This window comes from Lepidochelys kempii, chromosome 18 (genome assembly GCF_965140285.1).
Source record: "Lepidochelys kempii isolate rLepKem1 chromosome 18, rLepKem1.hap1, whole genome shotgun sequence".
NCBI lineage: Eukaryota > Metazoa > Chordata > Testudines > Cheloniidae > Lepidochelys > Lepidochelys kempii.
Window position 1 is genome coordinate 7,576,387 of NC_136397.1, and position 24,277 is coordinate 7,600,663.

General features: G+C 47.2%; 1 protein-coding gene across 2 annotated transcripts; it reads left to right on the plus strand.

Moving 5' to 3' along the window:
* The first annotated feature begins 8,003 nt into the window (after positions 1 to 8,003).
* On the plus strand, positions 8,004 to 23,940 carry NECAP2 (NECAP endocytosis associated 2). 2 transcript variants are annotated; one of them, XM_073316702.1, is made up of 8 exons: positions 8,004 to 8,147; positions 11,710 to 11,810; positions 13,201 to 13,305; positions 15,538 to 15,619; positions 18,109 to 18,217; positions 19,108 to 19,285; positions 21,928 to 22,039; positions 23,244 to 23,940. In XM_073316702.1, exons 1-7 carry the CDS (start codon positions 8,056 to 8,058, stop codon positions 22,014 to 22,016), a joined length of 756 nt encoding a protein of 251 aa, XP_073172803.1. In that variant the 5' UTR covers positions 8,004 to 8,055; the 3' UTR covers positions 22,017 to 22,039; positions 23,244 to 23,940. The 2 variants fall into 2 exon arrangements, with proteins under 2 accessions (XP_073172803.1, XP_073172802.1); XM_073316701.1 differs by having other exon boundaries at positions 21,928 to 22,012.
* The last annotated feature ends 337 nt before the right edge of the window (positions 23,941 to 24,277 follow it).

A 24,277-nucleotide genomic window follows, 5' to 3' on the forward strand; every position in this document is an offset into this window, starting at 1 on the left:
GATGGTAGCGCAAACAGTCTTATGTGAGACTTAAGTGAACTGAACACTAGAAAGCATTATGTGCATATCCCTGAGTGGAGGGAGATGAGTTTTCCTCATATCACCGGACCTGGACCTCAGGCAGGAATGGTCAGTCACCATATATTCAGATATCCTACTACATCACATCCTCCAGCTTCACTGGTGCACTCAAGCTTAGGAACAGCATCAGCTCTTTTACAGCTTCGTGCCCTGTCTGTATACAGCGTGGCACAATTTAGATTTCTCCAGAGCCAAATTCACTTTACAATTCCATCTCGTTATCTTTGGAGAGAAGGCAAAAGATGTGATTTCTATAGAGAGCATTAAGGCTGGAACGACAAGGAAATTGGGCGCAGTTTGAGATTAGATTCAGGTTTATACCAGTTTCTTCAGTAGCTGGGGATTAGTTGGTTGGTGTCACAGCACCATAGGCTAGACTGTCTGCTAGGTACCGAACTCCTAGGAGCAACCATACAACAGAACTAAGCTCTCCTTTGTGGAGCTTTCAGTTTTCACTTCCTCTACTGCTTGTAGTGCTGTTTGGAGAACATAAAGGACATAACAGCCATACTGGGTCAGACTAAAGGTCCATCAAGCCCAGTATCTTGTCCTCTGACAGTGGCCAATGGCAGGTGCCCCAAAGGGAATGAACAGACAGGTTATCATCAAGTGATCTATGCCCTGTCACCCAATTCCAGCTTTAGGCAAACAGAGGCGAGGGACACCATCTCTGCCCATCCTGGCTATCTTCCATGAATCTATCTAGCTCCCATTTGAACCCCGTTATAGTATTGGCCACAATTGGGACATAATTGCTACCCCTCATCTGATACGCTGAAGTCGCGGTAACCCATGTTCTGTTCGCAGTCCAACTATTGATCTGGGGTCCAGGGGCAAGAGAAGTGCAGCAAGTAGGATATTTTATTTCCTGTTGTGAGAACTCTCAGTGGAAGCTTTAGAACAGGATTTCATGGGGCTCTCAGGAGTTCAGACTTGCCTTTCCTGCTGCAAACCTACTGTTCTTGCATCTGTCTATGAAGCCAAGGTGCCAGCCAGTGGCCTTCTGCATTGATCTTAGTTACAGGAACAGTAAATAGCTCATGAATAGACTACAGCTACACTATCTTATGCGACCTTGTATGTGGGCATCTCAAAGTACTTGAGACGTAACAGCAGGACATGGAATACTGTGTATTACAGTAATGCCTAGATGCAGAATGTAGGGGGGCAAATGTTCTGGAGTTGGGCAATGGGGTTACTGCGAAGTAGAGGGGAAATGGCTCTATCGTGGGATAAGGACAAACCATGCAGCTCAGGATGGCACAGGAGACATCCAAGAAATAATACACAACCGTGTTCATAGCCATTCATGTGAAGAACTATTAATGTTCCTCCATTATAAAGCTGGGAAATTCTCAGACAAAACTTTAACCTAATAAGATGCTTCCCTGCACCTCCCACCAATGCAAATCACATGCAGCTAGGAAAGAAGCAGTTGAGTCATTCAACATCACCCCGCATAAGCTCTAGTCAGTTCCCCTTTGCAATCTCAGCTCCTTTCCACAATCCACATCCCATGTAGCTTTACCTTCATCCTGAACAACCACCAGCCAGCCTTAAGTCTGACCTTAAATATTAAGGTCCCATATAAGGCTTCTTCTGATGCATGGATGAGGTGATCATAGCACAGTAACGCATGTTCTGTCATGTCCTATTTATTAAACATTCATCCAAGCAAACCTACCAGTTATCCCTGCTGGTCCCTTTGCCAGTTTAATTACTGGGCTTGCTTCTAGCATCACCGTCTTCTGATCTGCATGGTCCTTGGAATTGTTCACCATTGCTCATGATGTCCTCCCTTCCTTGATGACTCAGCGCTCGCAGGGACTTGGGAATGCTTTGATGGAGCCTTGGCAGCTTCCATTAGCTCACCACCTCTGCTTGCAACGGGGAGCTGGCTCCCTGCTCTGGGAATGTTTCACAGAGGGACTGAGTTCAGGGGAAAACTTGGATGACACAGCAACAACCCAAAAAAGAAAGTCCCTTGGAACTAGCTAGGTTGATCTCAAAGCCTGGGGAGGGCTGGTATACAGTGGTGGGGTGCCTGGCAAACTACATTGACCCCCTTGACTCCGCAGTGCAAGGATTCCTTGATGCTCTAATGGATTGAACTGCTGTTGGAGTAAATTAAGACCCTGATCCTGTTCCCAGGGAAATCAGTGTTAAAACTCCCACCGACTTCAACCTGAGTGGTTGTGAGGCCAGATCCTCGGAGCTGATGAACACTCGGCTCCTACTGATATCAACAGGAGTTGAGGGATTCAGCACCTTTCACTGCCTGGCCCTACAAATCACATCTCCTGTGGAGAGTGTATTAACAACTGATGATTGGGATGCACCTGAAAAAGAGAATTACTAATATTGGGCCTGCTCCCACTAAGGTCAGTGGAAGTTTGTTTTAAATGTTTTGTTTATTGCTTTAAAAAAAATCAGAAACAACAGAATAGTTTCCCCCAATATGGCCATCAACAACCAAAAGGGAAACTACACTACAAAATGTAGCCATTACAATGCCAGACAAGCAGGACCCAGGCATGGCGCTGCTGATAAAATACTTACTGTCTTAGGGACTTATCTGGCTCCCATTGCCACAGTACCTGAGCTCCTCACAAGCTTTAATGTATTTGCCCTGTGAGGCAGGGTAGGGCTATTAGACCCATTTACAGATCGGAACTGAGGCCCAGAGTGGGAAGTGCCTTGCCCAAGGTCATGCAGGAAGACTGTGGTGGAACAAGAAATTGAACATGGGTCTTCTAAGTGAGCACCCTAATACCTATGCCATCTTTCCTCTGCTTTAAGCACACCTGAACTGAAGGTGGGAGCTGGTGGCTGTTCACTTCTAGGTCACTGGTTCCAATCCAGCCAAGGGCCGTTTAGAGGTGGAGGGGGAAAATAGGGAACGAGAAGTAGACAGTGGGAGATGGAACCTCTTGGCAACTCCAGCTACTTCCTTTAGCTTTTCTTGAGCCTAAATGTACAATGTGTTTTCAAAACAATGAAGGGCCGTTCCACCACCACCCTGCCGACACAGGCTCACGTGAGATAAATGGGTAGTCTTTAGCAGGTTCTATGGGCTCAACTAACACCCAAAGTAAATTATACATCCATGGCTACCATTTCCCTCCACCACGTCTCCAGCAAATATAGCGTAAAGTTTTAAGGCCCTTTATTTGGACAACAGCTGAAGGCAACAACCAGAGAGAATATAGAGACAACCCTTTTGTAAAATGGACACATTTATTTGTGTGAAGGGAGGCAAGGAAAAGAAGAAAGTGTCTACATAATTTGTACAGCAAGAAGTGTGTCCAAAATGAATGGTGGGCACAAACCTTAATGCCAGGCCTAACTGCTTGATCTGTGTCATTGCATCCATCCTAGGTATTTGTGATGGAATGCACCCCTCTGTTCACACCCTGCACCTTACTGTAACAATCTTTGTACAAAATATGCCTTATGAGGTATCATCTGAAAACTAATAACTCACTGGTCAATAATATGATGAAAAGTGTGTAATACAGTTATGGACTTGAGCTGAAATCATGGCTGAAGTGCGTCTGCTAGACAATTCTGGGGAGGGAGTGAACCTGTTTCTTAAAGACAAAGGACAAGCTGATGCATCTAGCCAAGTGGTCATCAAAACTGATGGACAATCACCAGTCAAGTGGCCAATTCTTTGGCAAAGAGTGAGGGCAGGAACAAACAGATCAGCATCTTAGCAAACAATAGCATGGACCCTCTTTCACCACCAAATTGCTTGTCTCCATCCACACAAGAGGAATGAACTTTATCTAGGCACAGCCCTCAGGAAAATGCATTTCAAAGGGTGACTGAACTATAAAAGGGACAGACAAAAACATCCCAAGTTCTCTCTCCCTATCCATCTCTCGTTCTTTCACCTAGGACCTCAAAAGAAACAAGCCCATTTGACTTTGGGAGAGATCCTGACCTGAAATTTAGTCAGCCCTGTTGCTGGGAGCATGTGGTGAGAATTTTATCTTGACCCAAGTCTAGCTCGTTATGTTTTAGTCCTAGGAAGGATTTTATCTTTATTTCTCTTGTAACCATTTCTGACTTTAATGCCTTATGTTTGTAATGACTTAACATCTCCCTCTTTGCAGTTAAATAAACCTGTTTTATTCTTTAATTAAGAACAGACCAGTGTTGTCTTTAAACTGAACTATGTGGGTAACTCCATTTTTGGTAGCAAACTGTTTTATATTGATCCCCTTAGAGGGCAACGGACCTAATATATCTGGACTGTCCACGAGAAGGCTGGACAGTGCAGAACACACATTTTTGGGGGAAATCCAGAAGTGGGAATGTGTTGGAGTCACCCTGCAAGTGGTAACCAAGGCTTGATGGAAGCCAGAGTGTGACTGATGTGTGACTTGTGAGCTGCAGCTATATACAGACACTCAGGGTGTGACCTGCAGGATGTTTGACTGAGTTGCCCAGGTAGGAGCTACAGCAGCAAAGCATAGTGAGGGACCCACGTTTGCAGGGCAGGGGTGACACAGCCTCTCACTGGTCTGGATTGCATGCCAGAATGTCACAGTATTTCTAAGGTGTGAGCTGTAGCTCACGAAAGCTTATGCTCAAATAAATTGGTTAGTCTCTAAGGTGCCACAGGTACTCCTTTTCTTTTTTCTAAGGTGTACGTTATCTTGGTATCAGGTAGGAGATGCAGCTACTGATGGGAAAGATAGTCCAGTGGCTCAGTCCTTTGTTCAAGTTCCTGGTCTGCCACAGACTTCCTAGGTGACCTTGAGCAAGTTATGTAGTCTCTCTCTGCCTTGGTTTACCATCAGTACAACGGGAAAGATAGCTCTGAAATGCCTCACACACGGGGGAGTGGGGGGAAAGAGAGGAAAAATAAATTAAAGATAGTGAGATGCTCAGATACTACAGTGATGGGAAGCCATGCACGTGCCACAGATAGAGATTTATATCTGCAGACATGAACAACACGAGCATATTTTTGAGGGTACAAATTGATCCTGCAAAAAAGTGTCTGAGCTACTGAAACTCAGTGTGGTATTTATTGGATCTTAAAACAAATGACTCTGTACAACAATGGGAAGAATTTAGAAAGGGGAAATTGCAGCTTTTACCCTGGTCTAGCCCGTGTTTGCTTTATGTCTCCTTTAACTGTGAACACTTAAGAGCATGGAACGCTCTGTGTCTTTGGCTGGCACCCAGCATGATGTGGGCACTGTCACAATCAGTGCTGGTCTTTGCGCTATTTCAGGCTGTGGTGGCACTGGATGGTATGAACTTTCCTGGAGACTCCTTCCTGGAAAAGAGAACAGTTATTCCAAGACTCTGGTAGAAAACTATCACCTATGCCACTGAGCTCTTGCATCATCTGATGACTGATGGGCAACAGCAACGCTTCTAGCCTGCCATGGCCCTTCACATCAGCATGTCCTGGCCCTGAAGGGCCAGGATGAACTCCTCACAGAGCTCCTGGAATGTGGGTTTTCTCATGCAGAAGTTCTGAGCCCATTGCTGGTCATCTCAGATCTGCTCAGTGATGGTTTCCCACCACTCAGTGCTTGTGGTCATGGTCCAGAACTGCTGGTTAGCATAAGATGTATCAGCCATTACAAGCAGCATCAGCTGTCTCCACCTCTCCGTTTCTACATGTGCTGATCTACTTTCCCTTCTCATAGAATCACAGAACTGGAAGGGACCTCAAGAGGTCATCTAGTCCAGTCCCCTGCACTCAAGGCAGAACTAAGTATTATCTAGACCATCCGTGACAGGTGTTTGTCCAACCTTCTCTTAAAAATCCCCAATGATGGAGATTCCACAACCTCCCTAGGCAATTTATTCCAGTACTTAACCACTCTGACAGTTAGGAAGTTTTTCTTAATGTCCAACCTAAACCACCCTTGCTGCAATTTAAGCCCATTGCTTCTTGTCCTATCCTCAGAGGTTAAGAAGAACAATTTTTCTCCCTCCTCCTTGTACCAGCCTTTAATTTACTTTAAAACTGTTATCATGTCCTCTCAGCCTTCTCTTCTCCAGACTAAATAAACCCAATGTTTTCAATCTTCCCTCATAGGTCATATCTTCTAGACCTTTCATAATTTTTGTTGCTCTTCTCTGGACTTTCTCCAATTTGTCCACATCCTTCCTGAAATGTGGCACCCAGAATTGGACACAATACTCCACTTGAGGCCATATAAATGCAGAGTAGAGTGGAAGAATGACTTCTCATGTCTTACAGTATTCCTGCTAATACATCCTAGAATTATGTTTGCTTTTTTTGCACCCATGTTACACTGTTGACTCATATTTAGCTTGTGATCCACTATGACCCCCAGATCTCTTTCTGCAGTACTCCTTCCTAGGCAGTCATTTCCCATTTTGTGTGCGTGATTGTTCCTTCCTAAGTGGAGTACTTTGCATATTGAATTTCGTCCTGTTTACTTCAGACCATTTCTCCAGTTTGTCCAGATCATTTTGAATTTTAATCCTATCCTCCAAAGCACTTGCAACTCCTCTCAGCTTGGTATTGTCCACAAACTTTATAAGTGTACTGTCTATGCCATTACCTAAATCATTCATGAAGATACTGAACAGAACCTAACCCAGGACCAGTCCCCGTAGGACTTGACTCGATATGCACTTCCAGCTTGACTGTGAAGCACTGATAACTACTCTCTGGGAACGGTTTTCCAACCAGTTATGTACCCACCTTATAGTAGCTCCATCTGTATTTCCATAGTTTGTTTATGAGAAGGTCATGCGACACAGTATCAAAAGTCTTACTAAAGTCCAGATATACCACATCTACCGCTTCCCCCCATCCACAAGGTTTGTTACCCTGTCAAAGAAAGCTATTAGGTTGCTTTGACACAGTTTGTTCTTGACAAATCCATGCTGTTATTTATCACCTTATTATCATCTATGCGTCTCCAAACTGATTGCTTAATTATGTGCTACACGATCTGTCCGGGTACCGAAGCGAAGCTGACTGGTCTGTAATTCCCCGGCACCAAGCTGCGGCTGAAATGTTCTCCACCATGTCTCACGCCCTGCACCTGCCTCCCGTTCCCCAGTGGGAGCAGCACGGGTGCCCGCGTGTGGCGCAAGCCACTGTTCAGGGGAGGATCCAGGCCTTGCCCCCCACACACCACGAAGGCCACAGCTGCCAATCGGGGGGTGCCGGGCTGGAACTGGTTCACTTCGACCACCGCCCCTGCGGCCACACGGGACAGACAAGTTCTCCCACCATTCACTGGGAAAGAGCTGACTGAGCACCACGGGATACGCGCCCAGGGCCCCCAGGCCTCCCCCCATCACTGTGCGCCGCCCTCTCTGGAACCGCCCAAGTCTATGGGCCAAGGCCTGGCAGCACCCCCAGAGCTTCAGACCTCCAAGGGGGCGGGGCTTAGGGAGGGAGACACTCTAGCTTCAAGAAAAGGAGGACTTGTGGCACCTTAGAGACTAACCAATTTATTTGAGCATGAGCTTTCGTGAGCTACAGCTCACTTCATCAGATGTTTACCGTGGAAACTGCAGCAGACTTTATATACACACAGAAATCATGAAACAATACCTCCTCCCACCCCACTGTCCTTTTGCGAATACAGACTAACACGGCTGTTCCTCTGAAACTCTAGCTTCAATCCGTCCGCCACAGGAGGAGGGGGAGGAGAAGAAACCTTTTTTCTGGATAGGCTACACTAGCCCGCAGCTTCTGCCATAGAGTCCAAGTGGGAAGAGCCCCGCCCCCTGCGGGACGGTCTAGCCTGCAGCCTCTGCCATAGAGTCTATAGGGGGAAGAGCTCCCGTGAGGCGCTCTAGCCTGCAGGTTCTGCCATAGAGCCCAAGGGGGAAGAGCCCCCCCCCTGCGGGACACTCTAGCCTGCAGCCTCTGCCATAGAGTTCCCGCGCGCGCGCCCCCTCCCCCCGGGTGGGCGGGGCAGCGAAGGCCCCGGATGTCCGGGTCCCTTCCCGCCGAAGATGGCGGACAGCGATTACGAGTCGGTGCTGTGCGTGAAGCCGGAGGTGCACGTGTACCGGGTACCGCCGCGGGCCTCCAACCGCGGGTACAGGTGAGACGGGCCCCGGCCCGAGCCACTCCCCCCGCGGCCGGCCCGGCGCCTCTGGGCTCCCACCGGGGGCGACTGTCTGGGCCCCAGGCCGCGGTGGCAGCGGCGCGGGCGGGGCCGGGGATCCACGGAGCCTCGCGCGCCCGTGGGGCTCCAGCGCCGCCTCCGGGCAGCCCTGGGCTGGGCCTGACCCCCCCCCTCCCCCGGGGACTCTCCGTGGGGCCTGGCTGGCGCCTCCCCCCAGCCCCGTTTCCAGCCGCCCGCTCTCCGTGATCAGTGTCTGAGCCTGCCCCGTTTCTCCTGCCCCCCCCGGCCCCCCGCATTTCTCTCCCTGCTCGCGTCCGAAGTGTGGGGCTGCTGTTACAGCCGCACCTCGCGGCCTCCGTCGCGCTAGGCGCCGCCCGTAGCGGGACGGTCTCTGCCCCAGAGGGCTGGCGGTGTGAGTCGACAAAGGGGAGAGTGAAAACTGAGGCTCGAGGAGGGGAATGGCCGCCGCCCCCCCGCCCCGCCCCATCTTCACACCGGAGATGTGCGTTACACTGGCTCCCACGTAACGCCCCTGAACCTGGTGCTGTGACCAAGGGGGAAAGCTTGTGGCCTACCTTTCCTGGGAAAGCAGAGGCAGAGCTGAGCCCTGTGGTCGCTGAGACCCTGGCTGAGTGTGGGGGGATACAGGGAGGGGTAATAGCCAAACACGTTTGCCCTGGACTTGTCCAAGATTAGCCAGCAGGGCAGTGGCAGAATCAGGGGTACAAGCTGGATCTTGCTAGTCCTAGCCTAGTGGTTTATCCATTAGACACGCTGCCGCTCAGTTAGGCATTGAGTATTAAAGTCATTCTACAAACTAACTTAATTTTTCTAGGGATCTCCTTTTCCTCCATGTTGTAGGCTACATTTCCGCCATTAGTGTGGTGGTACTGCAGTGTTCTGCATCAGACACCTACAGCCGTCGTTACCCAAGACCGCATCTTAGCATTTTTTAATATGATTTTTTTTTTAAATAGGTAATGAGGTAGGGAGAAAATAGTAGATTCAAAGAGGAAACATGGAGAGTGCGGAAACCATAAGTTAATACGACTGACTGTCACACTATGTAGAACTGCATTTGAAATACAGATCAAAGAAAAGTGAAGTGAAAACTTGTTGCATTATAGCAGTGGCTCTCAACCTTTCCAGCCGACTGTACCCTTTTCTGGAGTCTGATTTGTCTTGTGTATCCCCAAGTTTCACCTCACTTAAAAATGATGTGCTTACAAAATCAGATGTAAAAATACGAAGTGTCATAGCACACTATGACTGAACAATTGCTGACTTTCTCATTTTTTACCATATAATTATCAAATAAATCAATTACGGTATAAATATTGTTTTTACAGTTCAGTGTATCCTGTATAGAGCAGTATAACCAAGTCATTGTCTATATGAAAATTTAGTTAGTATTGACTTCGCTAGAGCTTTTTATGTAGCCGGTTGTAAAACTAGACAAATGGCTAGAGGAATTGATGTACCCCTTGGAAGAACTCTATGTACCCCTGGTTGAGAACCACTGCATTATAAGATGTTGACCCCTCGGCCTGTTTCCTTGCAGCCTTTCTGGGATTCTTGGGACTGACTTGCTTTATAGAAGGTTATCACGTTCTCAGCTTGTGGCATGAGCGGTCTTTTAATCCAATGGTTAGAGATGGAAAAAGAGATAGTAATGAGTTCCTTAAAGTGATCATTTTAGATCCAGTCTCAACTTGGTTTATAGAATGCAACAGCAATTGCAAACCACAAAAATGAATTAAAAAACGTATGGGCTCTTTCGCTCTATTGTAGTATGTCAGTGTACTGTGTTTAACAGGGCACAACAATGGCACTTAAAATAGCATCAAACTGGCTGTGTTCACTCCCTGTATCAGGGATTCACCTACCACATGTGGTGGTCATGTAAAACCTGCATTGGGGTCATGAGATGTATTTCAGTAGCATCTTTTATACAATGCAACAATCTCAAACCTCCTTAGGGGCAAGCCTCACAACACTCCTGTGAAAAATGATCCCCATTTACAGATGGGGAAGTTGAGGTACAGCAAAGAAGGGAAATGCACCAACTTTCACAGTGTGTCAGGTAAAAAGCCAAGAGAAGAGCTCGAATCCTGCCTGCCAATCTTGGCTCTAACTGCAAAACAGAGCTTCCTTCCCCAAAACAGTCTCCTGATGTGCAGCTGCTTCTTTCAAAGGACTAAAAAGAAAAGGAGGACTTGTGGCACCTTAGAGACAAACAAATTTATTTGAGCATAAGCTTTCGTGAGCTACAGCTCGCTTCATCGGATGCATGCAGTGGAAAGTACAGTGGGGAGATTTCAAAGGACTGTGTTTTCAATTGTGTTAACACCTGCTTTGGAGGACAGGCCTGCAATTCTTTGCCATGGCACGCTGAGGGAACTGTCTGAGCTGAGGACGGCGGCATTAGGTGGCGATGAATACCGCCTCTGTCTTCCGAAGCAAAAATCGGTTCAAATGGGATTTCAGCTGATAGAGAGAGAATTGGGTGGAAAATCCAAGGAGGGAGGTTAAGCAAGCAGAAAGATCTTTCCAAAACAAACCTACATATTAACCTGTGCCTGGCCTGGATTATGTAATGTAATTTGCTTGAGTCATAGTTATATCCTGCTCCTCAGCTCTACTCCCCATTTGTTTGTCTCATTCGCCTGTTATGTCCTGCTATAACCATGTCACTGATCCTCCAAGCTGCTCCATTTAGGCAAAGCCCCATGGTCTTCTGGACTGGTGAAGGGGCCTGCCTAGGCAGAGCAGCTTGCAAGATCAGGGCCTTATATTATAAGCTTTTTTGGGCAGGGTCTTTTCTCTTCTTGTAGGTCTGTAGAGTACCTACTGCTCTAGGGCAGAGACTTTTTTTATTCTGTGTGTGTACAGCACCTAGCACAAGGGAACAGTGATCCCTGATTTAGGCTACTACGCAGTAGTACAGTACAATTAATAATAGCATAGTCAATTTCTTTATGGTGCCCTAGACACTACTGCAATACAAAGAGGGAAAATAGAGGGACTTTTGAAGCCTAAGATTTGAGTTTCAGAGTAACAGCCGTGTTAGTCTGTATTACCAGCAGGAGAGTGAGTTTGTGTGTGTGGTTTTTGGAGGGGGGTGAGGGAGTGAGAGAACCTAGATTTATGCAGGAAATGGCCCACCTTGATTATCATACACATTGTGAAGAGAGTGGTCACTTTGGATGGGCTATTACCAGCAGGAGAGTGAGTTTGTGGGGGGGGCGGCGGAGGGTGAGAAAACCTGGATTTGTGCTGGAAATGACCCAACTTGATGATCACTTTAGATAAGCTATTACCAGCAGGACAGTGGGGTGGGAGGAGGTATTGTTTCATGGTCTCGGTGTGTATATAATGTCTTCTGCAGTTTCCACGGTATGCATCTGATGAAGTGAGCTGTAGCTCACGAAAGCTCATGCTCAAATAAATTGGTTAGTCTCTAAGGTGCCACAAGTACTCCTTTTCTTTTTAAGATTTGAGTGGCTTTTCTGATGTTAACAGTAGTTTTCTTCCACAGAGCTGCAGAGTGGCAGCTGGATCAGCCCTCATGGAGTGGCAGGCTACGGATAACATCCAAGGGGAAGATGGCCTTCATTAAACTGGAGGATAAGAATTCAGGTAAAGAGAAAGCCATACAGCATTCATGTGCTTTAGACTTAGGGTTTCTCCCCTCCGTTTCCTTCAGGAAAGGGCTCCCACCTCAGGCAGGCCTGTCCAGCCTTGTTAGCTATTGTCAGGAATGATCTTAAAGAGAAATGCTCAGTGCTGGAACCTGAAAGATCCCGGATGTATAGTCATGTTCATTTGAAACTGTGTACTGGGGTGTTTTTACAAGCGGGAGTGGTGCTAAAGCCAAAGAGGCTGCCTGCTCAGTAGGCTTCTTCCTTTCTCTGTACTGTAATTCTTTGGAGAGGGTTGCCACTTGCCATGCGCTTTGCTGTGGGCTTTTATGCTCCTTAATCTTGTGCAGTGCTTGGATGCCCCGACAATAGGTGCCTTGGAGAAAAACTCACTTCAGTAACAGGATTGGAGCTGCCATCTTCCCCATGTGGCAGAGTGACTTCATGTGAGTGCTGAAAAGTGCCTTGGAAGCTAACCAAGAGGCTGGTGAGAAGGAAGCCATACAAGTATCTGCGGTGTGAAATGAGCCAGGTCTGTGCTCTTGGTAAAAAGCTGCAGGTCAACAACTGGGAAAACCCGTCTGGCTCCAGCCTGTGAAATCCACAGAAAAGCACTTTCCATCTATAGCCCATGCCCAATAATTCTCTTCCTCCTTCCCAGAGGGAGGCTGCTAGCCCTTCCAGGGTAGTGGATGTTACAGCAGAACTTTAGATGTAGCTACGGTGGCTTACGAGGTGGTGCTTTTGTGTTCATAAGCAGATGTACAGACAACTGCATGAGTGGTGCATTCTGGGAAACACTTCTGCTAGACTGGGGTGTTCATTATAATTCTCCCATCTCCCCATGCAGGGACCTTCATCACTGCAGTTCTCACTCTGGGTGATGGGAACTCCATGTGGCTGCCTCTAGAGCCCCATTATTCTCCCCACGCCAAGCTCAGGTCAGAAAGAGGTTGGTCACTGAAGAGAAACAGAGTTCTCTCTCTCCCCTCCCCACCCCCGATTGCCTGGGCTCTCTGTGACTGCAGTGTCCTTGGCCCCTCTTTCTCCCAGGCTTTCTTGTGTGGCAGTGCCTTGCTCTTACGTTCCTTGGGATCAGCCGAGTAGCCCAGTAAGTGCATTCGTTCTGGGTCGGTAGCTGTGCTAGAAGAGACTTATTATCTAAGGCTGGAAGAGTTAAGGGGTCTCAGTCTAGGAAATGTGGTCGAATTGTTAGAACCCAGAATGAGAATCCCTTAGATCCTGGGGCTAAAACCTATCCTCCAGGAGAACTGTCACGCTTAATTCATTGTGCGTAAAGTGCTGTTTTTGTATGTATTGTATCCCAATGAAGAATAGGAGAACACTGAGTTATTGAACTATTGTGTGTTTCCTACTCTTGTTTCTAGGAGAACTTTTTGCCCAGGCACCTGTGGACCAGTTTCCTAGCATCGCTGTAGAGGGTGTGACAGATTCCAGCAGATATTTTGTCATCCGGGTTGAAGATGAAAGTGGTATGGGCGGTGTTCAGATAGATCACTTTTCTTCTGCATACTGAGGCATACAAGTCTTGGGGAATAAGTTTCTTTAGCAGGTTTCCATTATTATTATTCTGATGATACAGGTTCTTGATTTGAAAGGGATAAATGTACATTACATCTAAAGTCCAGCCTAGAAGTGTAGGGCAATTGATTGCAAAGGAGATAGGTAATGGGATCAGGAGCCTTTCAGTCCAGATCCATCTTGAAGTCAATAATGATCAGAAATTGTTACCGCCAGACTATGGTTCAGCCTCCTGCATGAAACGAATTCTTTGTTACACTAGAGCTGATGGGAAAAACTTTCCCAGGACTGTGTTATGTCAGAAATTGCAGTTCCATCAAAATTGGAACACTTTGCGAAATCATGTCAATTTTTCCAAAATTTAGTTTTGGAGAAAAAACAAAATAAAAGTTCTGACTGTGTCAAAATGTCTCATTTCCACATTCAATTTTTTGTTAGAAATTACTTTTCATTTGGAATTTTTTAAAATTTTGTATTCTGTGTAATCTATAATACAAATCTAAATTGAAATAGTTTTGATCAATCCAAAACAATTTTTTCTCAGAACTTTCCTTTTCAAAGAATTTATGAATTTTGGGGTTTTGTTCCAATTCAAAACAAAGCCAGATTTCAAAATGCTTTGTGAAATGGGATTTCCATCCTCCACACAATTCTAGTCTACACACTGAATCAGTTTAAAAAAAAACAATTTTCTTAAACTGTGCAAGCACCTGTGTGGATACATTTATATTCGTTTAAAACTGGTTATGTCCATTTAGCTTATTCCTGTAAATTTACCAATAGAAGCTAAACTGATATAAGACCAATGTAAGAGAGTTCACACTCAGTTATGCTGGTTTAATGAAATCTGTTTAAAATTGCACCTTTAACTAAATTGGGACAACTTTGTGTGTGGACCAGGCAGTAGTCCAGTTTCTAGTAGGAAGTGACACCACGGTACAAAAAGCATTCTTGATTGGCAGTCTCAGCAGAGAGGCCAAGGCTAAAATAGGCTACAGGTCATGGGTGAGAAACAAGTGGGAGAATATAGGGGAACATGTACTGGTGCTGGCTATACTTGTCATTTCTGTGGATAAACAAAATCTGTCTCCAGTGCTGTCAACTTAACAACTTTCACCAGTATTAAATCCACTTCATTTGTTTTAAATGAGTTTCACGGAACCATCTCAAGGCTGGAAGATTCCAGGCCTAGATTTTTTTTATAACCTGAATAAAGGCTGGCTGTGGTGCAGGGTGGAGAGCTGGCTATTGCAGTGGGAGGAGAGCCTGCTTTCTCTTAAGTGTGCGAGTGAGAGAGAATATAGGGGAAAAGGGTGTCAAACAGGGGAAGGTTCTGAAAGGTAAATTTCAACTGCTGAACAATATTCTCAGGGCTGAGGGGATAGGCTTCACTTTAACCGTAAAGGAACCAAATTCTGATCCATACCTATTGGAGAGATTGTTCAAACCTGGAGTTAGGGTAAATGCCGCAGGGGCTGAGCAGCTCTTAAATGGGGCCACAAACTGCAGGTGGCTGTGGGTGCCACAGGGCACCCAAAGAAAATCAGAGGCCCTAGTAAATGCCTTATTTGTATTGCCAAAGCACCTAGAAACACTAGTTATAGACCACGGCCCCCATTGTGTGAGGGGCTGTACAAACACAAAACACATCCAATGGCAAAGGCCAGGGAGGATGCTGAGGTGCAGCTAGATGTCACTGAACAGTATCTTCTTCTGGTGGAGAGTGTTCATGTCAGATATCTAATACTGCCTCCACTTCCTTTCTCCAACCTCCTTAACCCTTGGAGGTTGGAGAAAGGAAAGGAAGGGGAAAGCTAGCCTTTAGCCCACGTGATCTTGGGACACTCCTGACACTGGAAAGGTCCATCCTGAAAGCCAGCTTTTGCATCTTCATTTAATGTAAATTGGAAATGTTGGTTAGCGTTGTTGGGTAGATGGGCCCTTTGATCCAACTACCCTGTAGAGGAGAAACAAACACCCCCAGCTGGTAGGCTGAGCAAAGGCAGAGGCTGGGATAAGAAATAGAATTCAGCTATTAAATATGCTTTCCTGAGTCCTAAGAGAATGGCAGGGCTATGAAATGTGTGAAAGCACAATGCAGGGAGAGCGAGTGTCTCCTTTTCACTTGTGGAGGGTTGTTAATTTGTTGTTGAATCCAGCATTCGCTCTCCGTTGTTTCCCAGGGCGCCGTGCATTTATTGGAGTTGGATTTGTAGACCGAGGGGATGCTTTTGACTTCAATGTAGCCATTCAAGACCACTTTAAGTGAGTTTTCTTCTCTTCCTTTGCTCTCTGGGCTGGGTTGTTTTTGTGGCATTCGCACAGTTTGGTAGGTGTTTGCCAAAATTGCTGCAGTTGGAAGCTGTTAGCTCTTGACTCACTAGGGAGGGGAAACATGGTCAGGGGAGTGTTTCAGGGCAGACAGGTCCTGTTTGTACAGAAAACAAATGTGGAACATTTTTGTCTTGCCAAAATTTCCCAAGCCCCCCACAGAGGGAGTAAGACTTATCTCTGCTGGGCCCTCACATGCCAGTCCACACGGGTTCCTCCCTGGCTGCTGTTTCCCCTTTATCTCCTTCCTCCAAGCCGCTGGTTGCCATTTTTGTTCTCGTCCCATGGCCAGACCGGGTGAGCGACCACCTCTGAGAGGCGTGGCTGTGGTTCTAACCGCTAGCAGAAAGCGAGGCTGTGCACTAGCCCAGGGAGGTTATTTGCTGCTTCCCGCACTGTGGGCCTGTCGGGATGAGCAGAGCAGTGAGACAGTGACTGAGCAACTGTTCCTTGCTGGCATCGCACATGCTGGGCTGCTGTCACTGTGAATAGCAGGAGTAGCTTTGTCTGCGCTGCTTCACTGCAGTTACTACAGCTGGCTGGTCCTCAGGAGACACATGCATATTGAAAGAGTCACTACTGCACCCAGGCAGGCTTTAAAAATAAACTTGGTACATTTCCTTAAAACAGCCTGCTGGTTTTTGCACACTTTCTTTACTGCCCGCTACCAGGGGTATCCACTGAGCTGCTTTCAGAAATCCACGCAAGTCAGATTTGTTTAAAGGGACAACTCAAAATGGCCCCATCACGCTGTCTGGAGTGGTTCATGGCTGAGAGTGCCAACCTCAGGGCAGACTGTCAAAACACAAGGCAGAGACCCCAAGCTGGTGGTATGTTCTGTCATTAGATTTCACCAAGCCAGTAACAAATGTGAACTCCTAACGCACAATAACAGTCTTCCCATGGAGTCACAGACAGTCCCCTTGGGCATTCCAGTCTATCTTGCCACCCAGGCAAGCTGGACTTAGTGATAGCTGATTGCCATACACCGAAGCTCACAAAAGATTCAGGTTGCTTCCAGTGCCAAGAGACAAGTCACTTACCCCAGGTCAGTTTGTACCTGAGATCTCTCACCCAAACCAACACCTGTAGCCAATCTTATAGTAAGCTAAGGATTTATTAACTAGGAAAAAGAAATGAGTTATGTACAAGATATTTTACACAAAGGAGTTAGTCTATGGTTCCGAAAGGTGACAGAGTTGTAATAATCTATTAGCACTGAATGTCTTTTAGGGCTCACCCAGGTTGATCCTGGGAATCTCTGCGTCTGGTTCCTAGCTCCAGCCCTGTGAGAGTCAGAATATTTTCTTGTGTCCCTGTTTTATCCCCTTCTTCCAACTTTCAAGCTGATGGGCTGGGTTTCTTGCAAGTAGCATCTTCATGGGCGTGAGAGGGGCCATTTACCGAGTCTTTGTATCATGATGTTCCACAGTGGCCCATTTAGTTTTGATAGCCCTTCTTGATGGGCGGTGGACCATTCCTCTGGGTTGGGTTCAGAGCAGTCATTTTTAGTTATAAAGCAAAACATACATAATCTTCTTATTGCATGGGATATAGACATGGCAAGTTAAATTAATGCATGCAGCAACTCACAAGCATTCCATAGAGACTAAACACATTCTTACAAGTCTAACACCTATCTTGAACAATATTAACATACAGGTGAGCTGGTCTGGTTTCCAGCTATGACCTACAGTTTTGGCAAGAGCTGACAGCTGGTTTGCCTGCATCACAGCCCCAACAGAGAATTTGTTATAAAACCTGGTGATTTAGCTGAAAAATACACAAGTAGGTTGGTTTTGAGCAAATAAGTTTTCCACTGTAGAGTGTGCTTTCCAACCAATGCGGTGTTAACAGCAGAGCTGACTGAATAATTGAATTTTTTTTTTCTTTGGTGACCAAACCAGGGGGTTGGAGTGAAGTTAATTTCAAACCGAAAATGATTTTTTGTGGTTTCTCACTGAAACAGAAAACTGGAGAAAGTTTCGGTCAAGCAGAAACAATCCTGTTCGAATGTCTATTCACAGCAACAATTTTGAAACCACCTGTTCTGATTTTTTTCAAAACAAACTGTTCTGACGTTTGTTGGCAGAAACTCTTTGCTGAATTTGATGAGGAGCTCTGGTGCCCCCAAAATGCGTTATTTGGCAAATAGTAAAAATTTTGCCCAGCTCTAATTGACGGCCCAAAAGTGAAACTGGTTTCATTGATTTTAACTGTCAGGGCCCAGAGACATGCAAAAAAACCCAAATTGGATTTTTAAAATTCATTGTTAAGACTGTGCTGGTAATGAAAGAAACGCAACTTGTTTCCAATGTGGATTTTAAATGGCCTACATTCCTTGTACCAGCACTGCACTTAGCCATGAGCAGCTCTCATATGTGCTCTGTCCTCATTTTACACCTTTCTTTTTCCCCGTACAGATGGGTTAAACAGCAGAGCGAGCTTGCAAAACAAGCCCAGAACCCAGATCAGGGACCCAAACTAGACCTGGGCTTCAAGGAGGGACAGACCATCAAACTGAACATTGCGGTGAGATGCTTTTCTTGGTTAGTCTGCTGCTTCCACCAAGTAAAACTTCCCCAGCACACTCCGTAGAGGCGCTCCCAGCGCTCCTCTTGCCACATGTAGTTTGACTGTAGAGTCTATTGTTTGAGACACATGGAAGCTCACCTTTACAGGTGCGTAAGGCTGACTTACCGGGTACCAGCCCTCTAAGAATGATCAGCCTGGCTCTGCCAAAGCCAGATAGTTATTGGTTGCAATAGTGATGAGGTCTTAGCAGTGTGGTGGGGCTTTGCTACAATTCCAATAACCCTGTCCCCGGTCACACCAACATGTTAGATGGGTTGAAAAAAGGAGCCATGTGGGGAATATTTCAGACCATCTCCCTGTTCTCTTTTGCTAAATTCAGTTTTTGTAATTGGCAAAATACGACCTGCTTTAGCTAGTGGAAGTAGCCAAAGCCTGCCACGCTCCCTCCCCACTCTCTGGCTGGGCTGCAGTGGGGAAGCCCTGGAAATCCCTTGCAGGAGGAATGGTTGTGTAATGCATCTGTCGGGGGGGGGGGGGGTTGTGTCCCCCTCTGCCCGATCCACAGGGGATGGGAGTCTGTGACCCCTCCCAACTACAGAACTGGGCTCTAGCTCAAGCTGTATATAGTCATGCATTTGGCACTGGAGGTCGCTGGTTCAGTCCCTGGTGAAGGCCAAGATGGCAGTGGAACTTCAAAGGGAAGCAGCCTCTCTTGCCCTGCCCCCAGACTCTCTGCTGTGCTCAGCCGCATAAAAGAATCAGCAGACATAAGAGGCTTCCCATGTGCAATAACCACTGGAGACAATTGTGCCAAAGCATTGACTGATGTTCGCAACAGCTGCATTTAAGCTGATGTTACGAGTTGTGTCTTTTTCATTTCCCTTTAGAACATGAAGAAAAAAGAAGGAGCAGCAGGGAACAGCAAACTGCGCCCAGCAGGGCCTGGGGGCCTCAGCCTGCTCCCACCCCCTCCTGCAGGGAGATCTCCTGCTCTGATCCCTCCTCCAGGGGAGCAGCTTCCATCATGCCCTGCGGACTCCCAGCCAACAAGCACTGCTAACATAGGTCTGTGTTCATGGGCAAGCTTAATTTTCTTTAGGTCTATTTATACCTGCCAGTGCCCATTGCCATGGTATCTGGGAGCTTCTGTAGGCATTTCTATGGCACTTCTCAGCACGGTGTGAGACATATCAAAATTACCTCTAGGAAAGACAGATCTTTTCCTTTTAAGGCAGTTCCCTTTCCTTGGTGGGCTGATTCCTTCTGATTTGGATATTGTTTCTACACTGTTTAGGAAGATGCTTGTTTAGCTATTGGGGAGGGATAGCTCTGTGGTTTGAGCATCGGCCTGCTAAACCCAGGGTTGTGAGTTCAATCCTTGAGGGGGCCATTTAGGGATCTGGGGCAAAAATTGGGGATTGGTCCTGCTTTGAGCAGGGGGTTGGACTAGATGACCTCCTGAGGTCCCTTCCAACCCTGAGATTCTATGATTTTAGACAGGTGCCTTGTGGTGTGCTGTGAACGTGGCAAGATTCAGGATCAGGCTGGCAAGTTTGTTCCATGATTGTAAAACTCACTGGATCCTACAGCTTTCCCCAGCCTCACAGGATTCAACCCGGCCTCTGTCAGCTGCAGCATCCCAACTGAGTGTAGCACGTGGTGGGGAACATAGGGAGAAGACTGCCCCTCGGGTAATTCAGCCCTGAGCCATCCAGGGCTTTGAAGATGAGAAGAAAGGTCTTGAACTAATCCTAGAATTCAACCCACAGCCAATGCAAGGGGCTGGTGTGGTGTGTTCACAAGTTTGTGATTCTGTTTAAATGGTGAGCTACTCACCTGCTGCAGCATCCAGATACCTCCCTGCACCAACCCCACGTCATGTGCATTGCAGTAGTATAGTGCTGATGTGACAAATGCCTTGATCACTTTAGTGTTGTAAGGAGCAGGGGGCTGAAAACCCTTTTGAGGAATCTTTAGTGGGGCTCAGCAGCACCTGAGAAGCTGGTCAGATGTGCAGCTAGATCTAAGCAGGCTCGAGAGGCTGCTTGAAGGGAGCTGACATGGCTAACTAGATCAGGTAGTAGATCTGATACGATCAGACTAGTTGAATCGTCATCACCCAGCAATCACACTGGTTAACTGTGGAATGGAAACCACATAGACTAGTCAGGCCCAGTCCCATCATGGCGGAAGTTAACATAAAACTTCCTCTTTCCCTCAGACGTTGCAGCCTTCATTTAGCACAGTGACAAAAGGGAGGCTAAAGCATCAGCATAGGAGCTAACAGAGGTTTCTATACTCGCCAGTCATAGTATAACAATGTGTGGCATTATCATGTGGTTTCTGATTGTTACCACCTCCTCCTGGCTTGCATCTGCATGGATTATAAACATCACTTCCCTCGGGAACTCCCGCACATACCTTGAGATGGCAGGTGTCTCTGGTCTCCTAAGAGACCACCTGTTTATGCCCACATGGTACCTTCTGCCGTCCAGCTAAGGAACCAGTTAAATCTTACTTCCAAGGGAATTGTTCAGGTAGGATCAATATGGTCACTTGGGTTTATGCAGCTGTGTTTCCAGAGCAGGCGTGTGAGACAAAGTTCAAGGAAGCTGAGCAACATGTGAATTTCACTTCCCCTGTATCTTCTGTGGAGCACTAAATCTGTGCTGGACCCTGGGATTATTTTTGTGCCTGTGCCAAGACCTTGTGATCACTTTTTTTAACGGTAGAAAACCTTTTATTAATAATCCCTAGCTCCTAACTGGTGCTTTTTTATCAGTAGATCTTTGTGAAGCACTTTGAGATCAGTATCATCCCCACTTTACAGAAGGGGAAACTGAGGCACAGAGCGGTAACTTGCCCAAGGTCTCCCAGCAGGCTAGTAGCAGAAATGGGAGTAGAACCCAGGTGTCTGTCTGGGTGCTCAGAATTCTGGTTCGTTCTGGCAGCACTTTGAGTCTGTGATTGTAAGAATTCAGCCTGGCAGATGCATTGTGTGAGGTCTCAGAGTAGCAGCCGTGTTAGTCTGTATTCGCAAAAAGAAAAGGAGGACTTGTGGCACCTTAGAGACTAACCAATTTATCTGAGCATAAGCTTTCGTGGGCTACAGCTCACTTCATCAGATGCATCCGATGAAGTGAGCTGTAGCTCACGAAAGCTTATGCTCAAATAAATTGGTTAGTCTCTAAGGTGCCACAAGTCCTCCTTTTCTTTTTGTGTGAGGTCTGTGAGGCTAGGAATGTCTATTATATCTCTAGACAGAGGCAAAAATTGTGGCCTCCTCTCCCTCATCGGTACCATTTGTAGAGTCACTTTTCAGCATGGAATCATGCTGTAAATATAACCTGTCATGTTATGTTTGGCTTTGTCTAATGCCATCAGTCTCCACCTTCCAAGGCCACCAGTGCTGCTGCTTGGTCTGCTGTAGAGATCTCAAAGAAGCAGCTCAAGGCATTCCTCTCTCAAGCCAGAAGCTGACCCGTTCAACTAATTGGCTTAAAAAACAATTTAGCTAAGCCCGTGAGAAGAGCTAGGTGGACATGGCTAGCCAGGTTTCCATCTGGCTTGTATTAGTTTTATTGGTAAAGATGTGGTGCCTTCCTGGGGCCATAAGGAACTCGGGTTGGTGGGAAATAACTGATGGGGGGTGAAATCTGATCTTTCTTTTTTCTTTTCCTTCCTTTGAATTTCCTGGTTTCCGGCAGATGCTGCTTGGTCTTGGCCACAGCCCGGTGGTACCGCCACAGCCTCCAGCGCCGATATCTGGGGAGAGTTTGCCAAAGCGTCAGGGTGAGGCCATTCCTGCTGTTCAGTGTGGTGTGTAGCTGAGTGAGCAGGGGTGGCTTTCTGGGTGGGAACAGTTACGTTGGGTTGGCAGCCCTGGAGAGCAAATCCCCGTCACCACTGGACAGTTCAGCTCAGCCAGTGGCAACGCAGGCATCCTCCAGGGTGCTCCCAATGCACGCCTCCCCTGAACTAGAAGAGCACCGTTCTCTGGGCGAGAAGGGATAGCTGTCCTTGACTCCTCTGTTTAAATTGCCAGCCAGGTGAGGGGTGAGTTAACGTGGACGTTCATCCATTAGAAAGAGGACTGAGTGCGACAGTATTTGTTGGCGCTCTGTATTGTCCCCTAACATCCCTGTTGTCTGTGACTGCAGCCTGTTTACTATGGGATAACTATCCCACACAGCCATCCTGCTGGGAGAATGGGGGGGAGACAGGGCACTGTAGGTCTACTACAAGGTAAGCTAGGTGAGGTCAACACTGGATGTGGGGTACAGTGCCGACCTTGCCTAGCTACCTCCGGGAAGCACAAAAAGTGCCTTGTCTCCATAATTACCGCATCTTTCTCTCACTGTAGAGCCCCCCTTCAAAGCAGTGAGGATAAAGCCCGAGTGTGAACTAAGGGTCTGTCATCACTGCAATTAGCCTGGCTGACTGGCAGCTGGGTTAGCAGAGCCTGGGTGTGAGCAGCCCGTCGAGTTACTGTGTCCTCACTGGTATTGTGCTCCCCTGTGTGTGTTGCTAAGACTTCTGGGGGAACATTCCATCATTTTTTGCTGAGCTTCTCTAGGATTCTTTCTCAGTGAATTGTGGGCAAATTTGTCTGTCCTTGTGGGCACCCAGGAGAATCATGGGAAGGCACTGGAGGACTATCCGCCTGATTTTGCCTGCATCCTTACTGTAAAGTGGGAGGGTTCCCAGCCCAAGAGAAAGCAGCACCCAAGCTCTAACTCTCTCCCGCAGCCAGGCCAGCCCGCCCAGGTTTAAAGCCCCAACAAACTTGGGTGAGAGGGTTTTGTGGGTGGGTGGGAGGCCGATAGGGGCAGCTCCTTAGGAAGAATCCAAGTTAACTCTGCATTGAAGACAGACTCTATGAGGGGTTTTGATCTCTGCAATATATGGCAGCTTGGCCAACACTCACAGTCCGGGTCAGCGCGACCAGCCCTTCAAGAGGCAACCTGCAGCCTTAGCCCAAACCACCTTCAGCATCTCAAAGCACGGTTTTGTTTTCTTCCAGGTCTGCATCTACCCAAAATCAGCAGAGCCCGGGCTGGGTTCAGTTCTAAACCAGACACCCTGTCTGCTTTCCTGTGTGGATGCTGGGGAAGGAACCTCTTCACTTCACTGTGGACCAAAGCCTGGGGGAAGCCCCCCTACATGCGGAGCTAACAGGCCATTTCAAGAGATCCCAGTCCGTGACTGGTTGTAGCCTTTTGTAGCTTTCTTGGGCATTACAAGAAAGGGGCGAGAGCTATGCAAAAACCAAAAAGTGCCCTGTGACTGCAGTGTGGAAATAAGTTCCCCAGTGCTGGGGAGAGTGATGCCTTAAACTCTGAACTCTCAACAGATACCAGCAGCCCCAGCAGCTGGGGCTCTTAATTCTGCTCTGAGATCACAGCAAACTGTAGAGGACTATAAACCTGGAGGGGGGGGGAACGATTGTTCCCCTCCCCCGCCTTCTCCAAACCAGCACACTGTGGTGTTTACATATTTCCAACAAAGATGCTTTGCGTATCGCTTCTTCCTCCCTCTCCTTATTTGCAGCCTGTGGACTAATGTAACTGAGGATAGCCAAAGACAGTAACTTGACCTGGTACCCTTCGACAGACAGATGCTTTATTAAAGAGCTTGCGGTGAGGGGGGAGTGAAGAGCAGTATTCGAAGACTCCAATTTGGATTAAATCTTGTTAGCGTTTGCTGTCTGATGTGCTAATGGGCTATGCAATAGATGTGGAATGACACCTGCAATGCAAGCATGTGCGGCAAGGGATCGGCAGGGTTAACAACTGGCTACCCCTTCCACGGCAGCTGAGTGCTGCCATGAGATGCCTCAGCTGTATGCCGGGGCACTTCTCACCTTGAATAGTTTGTTGTTGGGGTGGTGGCGGAAGAAATACTCCCCATCTGGCAGTAGGAAGGACAGTGGGATTGATATAGAGACAGCGTGACCTTTTAATGCTGCCAAGAACTGTTTGTGTCATCCTTGCCAAGACTTTTCTACAGCAAATTGGTGCATGTCTTCTGAAGTGCTGCCTTGTCACTGAGACGTGC